Source organism: Larus michahellis, chromosome 23 (genome assembly GCF_964199755.1).
Source record: "Larus michahellis chromosome 23, bLarMic1.1, whole genome shotgun sequence".
In the NCBI taxonomy this organism is placed as follows: Eukaryota; Metazoa; Chordata; class Aves; order Charadriiformes; family Laridae; genus Larus; species Larus michahellis.
In genome coordinates, this window is record NC_133918.1 from 4281787 (window position 1) to 4291909 (window position 10123).

Sequence of the window (10123 nt, forward strand, 5' to 3'; positions counted from 1 at the left end):
GGGCGCTGAGCACTGGGGGGCCCGGCGGGGGAACACGGACACAGGCACGGACAGCGGACAGGCCGCGGCGCGGGGGCGGGGCGAGCACCGGGGCGCTACCGGTGACCACAGCGGCGGGCGCGGCGGCGGCGGCGACAGCGCGGTCTCTGTGGCGCAATCGGTTAGCGCGTTCGGCTGTTAACCGAAAGGTTGGTGGTTCGAGCCCACCCAGGGACGCGTGTATCTCTTTTCTGTGCTGCCGCCCCTCCGGGACCCGGCCGCACCGGGACACCGCCGGCTGCCTTTCCCTTCTGCACCGCCCCCGTTCCTCCCCGTTTTGCCGCGTGCCGGAGCAGGGCCCGGCGGGAGCCCGCGGAACCTCCCGCACCGCCCCGCGTTCCCCGCCGGCGCGATGAGGCGGCGCACCGGGCCCGCGCCGGGCCGCTGTAGCGGGTGCACCGCGCCCAGAGGTTGCCTGAAGGGCTGCGGGCGAGATGGCGGCATTGGGCTGTGAGCGGGGACCGGGACGGGGACGGGGACGGGGCTGGGACCGGGACCGGGTGAAGGCCTTGGCCTGCTGCGGAGCGACCGAGCCGGGAGAGAGCCCTGAGGGGACACCAGGCCGGGCCCAGAGGCTCTGAGGGGGGACCAGGCTGGAGGCCACGGGTCCCTGAGGGGGGGTCGGGCCGGGCTGGAGGCCCCAGGGCTCTAAGGAGGCGACTGGGCCGAGCCCCGGAGCCATGAGGGGAGGGCTGGGCCATTCCCCGGGGCCCTGAGCGGGAGGCCGGGCTGGGCTCCGGGGCTCTGAGGGGGCACCGGGCCGGGTCCCAGGGTGAGGCGGGGACCGCGGTTGTCCTTGGGGGCGACCCTCGTCGGCGGGACTGGAGGCCCCGGGGAGAGGACGGGAGCCGTGGAGTGTCCCTGTTCCCTCCGGGCAGCCCGGGGCTCGTCCCCGGAGGGGTCTCTCGCTGAGCTCTCCCCCCGGTCCGGGCCGTTCCTGCCCCCCGGTGCCGGGTCCGGCCGGAGCTGAGCTCTCCCGCGCTCTCTCGTTGCAGGTCTTCGCCTCCCCCGGTGCGGCGCGCTGGCCTGGCGGTGAGGGATGGGGATGGAGGGCGCTGGGTGTCAGTGTGGGGAGACTCGGGCCCCCCCCAGAGCAGCCCCCCCCGTGCTGGGGAGCCCCGAGTGAGCTGGGTCGGCGGGGGGTTGTCCGTGGTGGGGTGGGGGATCTCCTCCCCGGCTGGGTTTGATCAGAGCTTTCCTCGTCCCTGGGGAGGGAGAGCAGCGGTGTGTGCTCTGGGGGTTTGTGTGACCATGACAAACTGAGGTGTAACGACTTCTCTTTTTGCCAGGTCCAGTGCCGTGGCGTCCGCTCACACTCGGCTGCTCCATCAGACGCCGGCATCTGAACACGCTGACAGGTAACGCTGGTGCTCGGGGACAGGTTCCTCGGCTGCGTCCTTCCCCTTGCGGGTGGAGGATCCCCAGTGGTACAGGGGAGGAAACCTGCTGTCTACACTTGCGTGACAGTCTCTTTCCTCTCTTCTTAAAAGCCGGAATTAACGGGTAGGCAGAGGTGAGCCCGCCAGGCACCCTCCGCAGTTTGGGCACAGCAAACAGAGGGGCTCTGCCTGAGGAACACGCACCACAGCTCTCCCCACAGCCAGGGGAAAAGCCCCCCGTTATAAACACAGTCTCCCGCAGTAGCAGGGGGGTGAGGTTGTCCATAAACAATATACCATGGATTCTTTATGGGATCACAGCTCCTTGAGGCTAATGATTGTATTCTGCAGTTACGCTTATTAATTGGAGACTGATACTACTGCGCCGTTTGTCTTCAGCTCTGTCCAAGTCCAGCCAAAGAGCTCAGCTGTTGTCCAGAAAAAATCCTACGTCCCCACTAGCAAGGGCGAATATGTTGTCACCAAACTCGATGACCTGATCAACTGGGCACGAAGGGTGAGTCCGCTGGAACTGTTGTGCTCACTCGGGAGAAAGGATATTGAATGCTTTGAGGTGCTGGTGGGAAATGGGTTTGAGCCGTCTCCTCCTCGGGATAAAAATAGGTTCAAAATTCTCCTCAGGGAAATAGCCAAGTTTCTTGGCCAGAGGTTGACATTTGGGGTACTGTGTCAGAGCGGGAGAGACGTTTAACGCGAGGGTGGCACGAAACAGCACCGGCTGCTTGGCTGAACAGAGCTCTCCTTCAGTCCCGAGCAAAAGGCACTCTGTGGTTTGCGAAGTCCTTGTAATGCGCAGCCGCTCTGCGCCGCACAGACGGCTGCACAAGTGACGCTCCCCCGAATCCAGTGCGCTCTGCCTTCCTGAGTTTTGCCTTCTCCGGCCGCCGCTGCCCTCGTGCGAGGCTTCGGAGGTGGCTGTTTTTGCAGCGCGAGATGCGCAGGGGAGCGTCAGCTTCTCTGAGGCTGCAAACACACAGATCTCTAGCATCCATTTCCCCGGAGCTGTGAGTTTTGCTCTCCTGTATAATGGCAAACACCGTTCTTGTTTATGATGCTCTGACTGAACAGACCTTGAAACTTTTCTTGTCCTGTTTCCTTTTCCGTCTGATCAACTCTTTGCTCTTTGAGTCACCCGCACAGGGGTCTCTGCTCCTGCTTTCAGCGTTCTCACCCGTAACCCGCGTCTCTCCTGCTGCAGAGCTCCTTGTGGCCCATGACGTTTGGCCTGGCGTGCTGCGCCGTGGAGATGATGCACATGGCGGCTCCTCGCTACGACATGGACCGCTTTGGGGTGGTCTTTCGAGCTAGTCCCCGGCAAGCTGATGTCATGATCGTGGCCGGCACCCTGACAAACAAAATGGCCCCGGCGCTTCGGAAGGTACAGACTCAGCTGGATGCTTCGTGCACGGCTGCGAGTGCGGGACGTGGATGGAAAATGATCTGAAATGTCTGTGTTCTGCAGGTCTACGACCAGATGCCGGAGCCTCGCTACGTGGTCTCCATGGGGAGGTAAGTGCTGGGATGTCCTTGTCACCTTGTACCGCACGGGAGAAGTCTGGTGTCTCTGCTCGGGTGGGGGGACGAAGGGAGGGGAACCCATTTCTCAATTGTATTTCCAACCCGTTGAATCATACAGAGAGGCCTTGTTACAAGTGGGACATAAAGGCTGCCTTTGACTGGGATGAGGAGAATGATGTCTGTCAAGTCCCCGGGAACTGCAAAGTCTTCCCAGTGAAAGATTCTGGGGGTTTCGCAGCTGCCAGAGTCTGGGGGCTTGTATATGTCCAGAATCTCAGAATTTGCATTTAGACGAAAGCTTTCAAAATGCTTCTACTGTGTAGCGTGAAGTGTGAGCTCTGTGGAGCTCTGGCGTGCTGGAACTGACGATTTGTTGGGCTCGTGGTGCCGCTGGGGCCGAGGGTGGCCGTTTCACCAGGGCCTGGAGGGGACAGGACGAGTTCTAGAAACGCTCTGTGCGGATGTGGCAAAACGAAAGGTTTTGCAGTGGAGAGGAAGGACCCTCTGAATATCTGCTTTGTAAGAGCAAGGAAAACAGTTTGGTTTGTTCGCTGCCTTCCAGCCAGGGCTTGCGAGGAGGCTGAATGGCCAACGTGAGCCTTGGCACCCGCTCCGTCCCTCGCTGCGAAGTCTGCCGGGCGGCTCCTGCCTCGCAGCACGCGGGTGCCGGGTTCCCCTTCTCCTTTGCCTCCCGCTCCTCTTCCCCGCGGGCCACGGAGCTGCCTTTACCGAGGCGCTGACACCCGCCCGTCTCTCGCAGCTGTGCCAACGGCGGGGGTTACTACCACTACTCCTACTCCGTGGTGAGGGGCTGCGACCGCATCGTGCCGGTGGACATCTACGTGCCAGGTAGGAGAGAGAGGGCGCTGCCCGCCACGGCACTAACTTGGGGCAGGACGGCTAAAGTTAATTTTGGACGTTTTGATGATGCTCGGTGTAGCTTTTAAAGACCTTTCCGTTTTGAACCGTGTTGCTAAAGCTGCAGATGCTTCGGTAAGATCAGCCAGGGGTTTCCAGTAAGGGAGCGGAGTTCTTCTGGTGATGTTCCTCGCCAGTAACTGTTGTGTACCGTGTGGGCTGTAGTTCCGTCGACCACATACTCTCTTGTGAGATACGCCTCGCTTAAAAGCAAAGCGTTTCAACGTTTTTATAAAGACCTTTTTGAAAAACACCATCACTCCGGTTTCTTTCAACTAAAGAAACTAAACTTTAGACTAAACTTTAGTTTCTTTAAAGAATCTCTCTCGCGTTTCTGAACTCTGCAGCCTGTGACATCCGCAACGCCGGAGGGAAATCGCAGCGTGCTTTGGGGCAAAGCCCGTGGCTTGTGGCTTCTCCTTCTGGCTACACGTCAGCGCAGCTGGCAGCCCCGCGGGCTTCCTTTTTCTCTCTCTCTCTCTCTCTCTCTCTCTCTCAGGTTGCCCACCTACTGCTGAAGCTTTGCTGTACGGAATCCTGCAGCTCCAGAAGAAAATCAAACGGGAGAAGAAGATTCAGATCTGGTACAGGAAATAGCCTCTTATTTATGACCTCCCCACTCACTGCCCGCCCGGGCACCCGCTTGCATTCGTACGCACAAGAAAGCTGTATTCTCACGAGCCTTCAATAAAACTCTACCTGGTCAAGATACTCCTCTGTCTTTAATCTGTCCCTCTTACCTGACGTTTTTAATTCATTTAATAGCGGGATTAAAAAGCATGAGTTGAATTTGATGACGTTGCGTGGTGTTTTCTGGTCTGAATGGCCCGGGAGGGGAGGAGGAGTGTTTGAAGTTCCCTGTCGTGACATGAATGCCTTGCCAGAAACCCGGGACTTTGGCTTTGGGGGGAAATGTTGAGACCGACGCGCATCCAAGGGAACCCCGAGCTCGTCTCGCGCTCACCACCTGCTTTGTGCTTATAATGCCTACAAAGGATCTAAAAAACCCCTTTGTATCTGTGCGCACAGCAGCCAGAAATTAATTAAAATTAAAAATCGAGTAAAACATCAATGCTTAAAATCAGAATATGACTAATAAAAATGAGCGCGACACACGCGTGTGCGCTTTTGAAAGGCAAATAAATTGCTCTGAAACAGCAGTTGTGTATTTCATTCCTTTTTAATGGATTTTAGCTCTTCTGGGTAGAGAGAGAAAACATCATTTATGTGCCATGGAACTGCAAGGAGGTCGTCGGAATCGGGACTTTGCCACGCTGGGCTTTAGCCGAAGGGACGGGGAAACTTCACCGGGGAGCGGCTGCGGGAGCAGCCGAAATCCCCTTCCAGCAAAATGCCTCCAGCTGCCCCCTCCTCCCCGTTTCTCCCCCCTGGTTTAGATTATTTGGCTTTGGGGACCCCGTGATTTCTAAAAATGATGCAGTTTTTCCAGGAAACATCTCGTCCTCCAGCCCCTTGGGCTGAAGGCTCGGGGTGATGCTCTTGAATTGCAGCTTAATTGATATTTGGTGTCTTGAGCGGGGCCTCTGGGACCGCCCCCCAGGGCAGGGGGCTGCATGGAGCTGGTGACAACCCTGATGGGGCAGGGAGTCCTTTTGTCCAGGAGGTCCCCTGAAGACCCAGGACTTCCATCCCAAGCCTCCAGCCTTCTCCTGCCTCCGGATGAAAGAAGATTAGCGTCAAAGGAGAGAAGAGCTTTCCTCCTCCTGGCAGCGCACGTAATCAGTCTCTCCTCGTTAGGGTTCGCTTCCCGCGGCTCCGGGGAGGGATGGTGCTGGGCACCCTCAGTGCTTGACGATGGTGGGTGTGATCATCTTGTGGAAGGAGTAGTACCTGCAGTCCTTGGGGGGGACCAGGTCCATCACCTTCGTGCTGATGTTCTCCTTCTTGAACCCGGCCTCCACCAGGTGCCGCACCTGGGTCTCCTGCGGGAGAGGAGGGGAGGGGAGGGAAGGGGCAGCCATGGCTTGAGCTGCTGGGATGGGAGCGGAGATGCTGCTGAGCCCCGCGGGGACACAGGACAGCGCGAGGAGCCGGGTGCGGGGACTCCCGTTTTGGGCTGCTGTGGGCAAAAACCCTCCCACCTTCCCTCAAATGTTCCCCACCAAGCCCTGGCCGTCACGGAGGAGTCAAACGGCCACGGAGTGCTCTGGCTCGTGCTTCTCCCTGGCCAGAGCGTCGGGGAGCCCGGGTTGGGCTGGGCCGGGCCCTCCCCAGGGTGGCCCCCAACGCTCACCTCAAACATCTTCTCGATGTCGGTGTACTTGGTCTTCAGCAGCTCCCCCCAGGAGGTCAGGTTGCAGTAGGTGAGGACCCCACCGGGCTGCAGCAAGCGGAAGGCATGGTTCTGCGACGGGAATGTTGGGGGGGGACAGGCTCAGCACCCCCCGCTTGGCACCCGGACCCCGCCAGACCCCCCTCCAAGCCCCTGCGTCTCCCCGCAGAGCCGGACACTTCCCCAGCCCTCTGTGCCCTCCCGCTGTTCCCCCCCGGCCGGCTGCCACCACGATGGCCAAAAGTGCTGCCGCTGCCACCGCCGTGCTGGGGACATCACGGGGACGTCGGGGTTTTCCAGAGGGGGCACTAAGTCCCGGGGGCAGGGAGGGCGCGGGGACGGCGGGGGCTACACACCGACACCCGGCTCTGGCTTTGGCTCCTGAGCTCCGGAATTCTCCTCCCTGCCCCGTGGGCCCCCATCTCCGCCAAACCCCCCCTGCCCCGGGAGGGAGGTGCGGGTGCCGGGGGGCCGGGGTGCGGGCGCTGCACCCGCTGCGTTACCTTGATGAAGGCGAACTGGTGCGTGTGCCAGGTCTCCTCCGAGAGCGGGTAGGTGTCGTACAGGATCCCTGCCCGGGAGCACCGGAGACCACCCGTCAACGACCACCGAGGCACCGGCGGGGGCTCCAGCGCCGGGGTGGGGGGAAAAATCCCCCTTCACGGCCTCTTACTAATTTTTTTCCTATTTAAATTTGCACCCCGCGCCTCCCCCGCCCCGCGGAAGGCAGCCACATGCCGTTCCCCAGGGCAAGGTGCCGCTCCCAGGGGGGACACCGGCTGCAGCCCGTCCCCGCCGCCGCGGGGGGCAGAGGGTGCTGGGTGCTCGCCTGCACCCCCAGCTTTGCCCCGGGGACCCCCACCCCGCCGCCGTCCCCCCCTCCCCTGTCCCGCCGGCTGCCTCACCGCTGAAATGCCCGTCCGGCAGCGTCGGCACCACGTCCTCCCACAGCCCCTTCAGGGGCACGACCTGCGGGAGGGCAGAGGGGTGAGCCCCGGACGTCGGCACCCCCCCGGCAACCCCCCCCCCCACCCCCGCCAGAGCCCACCCCGGACCTTGTGGGGCTGCGTCCTGGCCCACTCCTCCAGCCGCCGGAAAACGCCCTCGTTGCACTCGATGATCCAGTGCTCCTCGATGGCGAACTCCTCCACCTTGCTGGCGGCGATGGCCATGCCGAAGCCCACCTCCAGCACGCGGCCACCTGGGGACAAGAGGGCGGCTGCGGTGGGCGGGGGGGACACAACACGGTGCCTCCCCCTCTGCCAGCCCAGCAGACGCAGAGCTCTGCTTTTCCCCCGCCACGGAGCCCCCCCCCAGCCCCAAAGGCCTCCCATGAATTGGGTTGTTTTGGGGGCGGTTTGGGAAAGGGGGGTGCTGCCGGCGCTGGCGGGGTGGAAGCTGGGAGCTTCCTCCATGTCGCCGTCACCATCTGCACCCTGCAACGGCCATTTGCCCCCGTTGAACCCCCCCCTCCGCTGTGGTTGCAGCGGGGACAAGCGACCGCTCGCCGAAACCCTCCCTGTGCCGGCGCGGGGAACGCAGCCCGAAAAGCGGCATGTCCCAACCATGCCGTGCTCTGCCCCCGCGAGTGGCTGCAGCCCCCCGTCCCCCCAGTCCCCAACCCCTTTCGGGAACGTGCCACCCTGAGACGAGAGCACAAGTGCCACCGCAGCCCCCCCCCGCCCACCGTGGCTGCCTGGGGAGCACCGGCGGCGAGCAGGGCGCAGGCAGCGGGGTCCGTCGTCCCCCCCCCATTTTTTGCTCGTGGCGAACGCTGCCCGCTCCCCACAGCTCAGCTGCACCCCACAGCCCCGAGCCCTCGGGGGGGGGGTGTGGGGGGGGCATTACCCCTCGAGGCGGCCACGGCCGCCAGCGAGTGCATGTAGGGGGTCTCCCAGCGCTCCATCACCGGCTTCCCCAGGATCTCCAGGTGGGCGTCGGGCGCATCGTAGCCGGCCGCCGCCTCCCGCCACGCCGCCCGGCAATCCTCGCCCTCCGCGAAGATGGGCCCCGCCGCCGCCCGAGCGCTCATGGCCGCCCCGTTGCCAGGAGGAAAGTCCAGCGGGTCCGGTCGAGGGCGCTGGGGGAGGGAAGGGGCCGCGCTCGGGGTCTTGGCCGGCTTTAAATAGCCGGGGCTGGGAAAAATGCTGAGTGCGCAGAGAGGGCTGGGGCCCCACGGGGTGAAAGGGATCCCTTATCGGGCGCTGGGGCGGGGGAACGCGGCGGGAGGGGGGGGGCAGGCAGGGGGTGGGCACGCATGGCCACCTGCACCGGCATGTTGGCTACTGGCCGCCTGCACCGACACTGCCGGGCAGGAGCGACCGGTGCCCCGCTTCAGAGCGGGGCTGGGGGGGGGGGGGGCGCAGGGGACGGGACACGCTCCCGGTGGCACCGGGCACCACGCCGTGCGTGGCCGGAGCGGGAGCGAGTGGCAGCGCTGCGTGTCGGAGTGGGGACGGGTCAGTGCAGCCGGGGGACACACGGAGGAAGGGCTTGTCCCCAGGGGCTGTGCCCCACGCTGTGCCACGCAGTGGGGACGTGCAGGGGGCTCTGCCCCACGCGGCGCCATGCTCTGGGGCCACACACCGGGACCGTGCCGCGCTCTGGGGCCACACACTGGGACCGTGCCGCGCTCCGGGGCTGTGCACAGGGCTCTGCCCCACGCGGTGCCACGCTCTGGGGCCACACACCGGGGCTGTGCCGCGCTCTGGGGCCACATGAGCCTCTGCCCCTACACCACGCCATGCACCAGGGCTGTGCCACGCTCTGGGCTCCGCATAGTGCCACGCTCCACGCTCTGCCAGGCACCGGGGCCGTGCCCAGGACCCCGTGCCACCCTCTGGGGTTACCCGCGCAGGCTGTGCCACCCACCGGGGCTGTGCACGGTGCCATGCCCCGCACTGTGCCACGCTCTGGGGCTGCGTGCCGGGGCTGTGCCACGCTCTGGAGCCGTGCGCGGTGGTGTGCCCCACGCTGTGCCGTGCACCCATGCACAGGGCCCTGCCCCACGCTGTGCCGCGCTCTGGGGTTACACACCGGGGCTGTGCCACGCACCAGGGCTGTGCCACGTTCTGGGGCCACGCATGGTGCTGTGCCGTGCTCCGGGGCTGCGCACGGTGCTGTGCCCCACACCGGGGCTGTGCACAGGGCTCTGCCCTATGCTGTGCCACACTCTGGGGCTACACACCGGGGCTGTGCCACGCACCAGGGCTCTGCCCCAGGGTTTGCACAGTGCTGTGCCCCACGCCATGCCATGCTCCAGGGACGCACAGTGGGGCTGTGCCACGCTCTGGGGACGTGCCCAGGGCCCTGCCCCGTGCTGTGGGGCTGCACACCGGGGCCGTGCTCTGCTCTGGGGATGCACAGTGGGGCTGTGCCGTGTTTTGGGGCTGTGCGCTGGGGCCGTGCCCTGCTCCGGGGCCGTGCCCCAGGGCTGTGCTCGGCGCTGCGGGGCTGCGCCATGCTGCGGGGCTGCGCTGTGCTCTGGGGGAGGCACAGTGGGGCTGTGCCACGTTTTGGGGCTGTGCACCAGGGCCGTGCCATGCTGCAGGGCCGTGCCCGGGGCTGTGCCGTGTTCTGGGGCTGTGCCGTGCTCCAGGGCCATGCTCCACCGGGGGGAAAGGCCCGGTGCCGTGCCCCCGCGCTCCTCCGTGCCCGGTGCCGAGAGCGGCCGGGGTGACCCGCAGCCCCGCGGCAGAGCCGGGCTGAGCTCCACGGGGAGGACGCCGGGGCGGTGCTGGGGGGATGCGGGCGGGGTCCCGGGGGGTCCCGAGGGGGGCGGTTCGAGGGGGTCCCGTCGGACCCGCAACCCCCGCGCACGTGGTGCGGGCGGACTGCCCTTCCCGTCGTGCCCCGCGCGCCGCCCCGCCCCGCGCCCGCCCCTCCCTGGGCGCGGCCCCGGAGACCCCGTAGCGAGGGCAGGTGCGCGCGCAGCGGCGGTTGGCGGCGCTGAGGG

At 64.6% G+C, this 10123-nt stretch overlaps 2 protein-coding genes and 1 non-coding gene across 6 annotated transcripts; 2 read left to right on the forward strand and 1 right to left on the reverse strand.

The window, feature by feature from the left end:
* The first annotated feature begins 142 nt into the window (after positions 1–142).
* On the forward strand, positions 143–216 carry TRNAN-GUU (transfer RNA asparagine (anticodon GUU)). Its single transcript has one exon. It is a non-coding gene; the product is annotated as a tRNA-Asn (tRNA).
* Positions 217–318: 102 nt separating this feature from the next.
* On the forward strand, positions 319–4586 carry NDUFS7 (NADH:ubiquinone oxidoreductase core subunit S7). The gene is made up of 8 exons (XM_074565534.1): positions 319–489; positions 1035–1071; positions 1329–1397; positions 1818–1935; positions 2638–2817; positions 2902–2948; positions 3718–3806; positions 4375–4586. The coding sequence occupies exons 1-8, from the start codon at positions 474–476 to the stop codon at positions 4470–4472; spliced, it is 654 nt and encodes a 217-aa protein (XP_074421635.1). The 5' UTR covers positions 319–473; the 3' UTR covers positions 4473–4586.
* A 450-nt stretch (positions 4587–5036) lies between these two features.
* On the reverse strand, positions 5037–8379 carry GAMT (guanidinoacetate N-methyltransferase). Of its 4 annotated transcripts, none has more exons than XM_074565540.1 (6): positions 8017–8379; positions 7224–7369; positions 7074–7137; positions 6672–6739; positions 6130–6240; positions 5037–5818 (listed from the first exon to the last, which is right to left on the reverse strand). In XM_074565540.1, the coding sequence occupies exons 1-6, from the start codon at positions 8198–8200 to the stop codon at positions 5678–5680; spliced, it is 714 nt and encodes a 237-aa protein (XP_074421641.1). In that variant the 5' UTR covers positions 8201–8379; the 3' UTR covers positions 5037–5677. The 4 variants fall into 4 exon arrangements, with proteins under 4 accessions (XP_074421641.1, XP_074421640.1, XP_074421643.1 ...); XM_074565539.1 differs by having other exon boundaries at positions 7224–7387; XM_074565542.1 differs by having other exon boundaries at positions 6130–6216; positions 8017–8300.
* Positions 8380–10123: the final 1744 nt, after the last annotated feature.

What these genes read in the sequence shown, in the direction of transcription:
- NDUFS7 (XM_074565534.1), top strand. An exon ending in GCATCTGAACACGCTGACAG is followed by an intron (nt 1,398 to 1,817) that starts GTAACGCTGGTG and finishes GTTTGTCTTCAG; the next exon opens with CTCTGTCCAAGTCCAGCCAA. An exon ending in TACGTGGTCTCCATGGGGAG is followed by an intron (nt 2,949 to 3,717) that starts GTAAGTGCTGGG and finishes CGTCTCTCGCAG; the next exon opens with CTGTGCCAACGGCGGGGGTT.
- GAMT (XM_074565539.1), bottom strand. Translation starts at nt 8,200, where the DNA reads ATGAGCGCTCGGGCGGCGGCGGGGCCCATCTTCGCGGAGGGCGAGGAT. An exon ending in CCAGGACGCAGCCCCACAAG is followed by an intron (nt 7,138 to 7,223) that starts GTCCGGGGTGGG and finishes GCCCTCCCGCAG; the next exon opens with GTCGTGCCCCTGAAGGGGCT. An exon ending in ACATCGAGAAGATGTTTGAG is followed by an intron (nt 5,819 to 6,129) that starts GTGAGCGTTGGG and finishes CCTCTCCCGCAG; the next exon opens with GAGACCCAGGTGCGGCACCT.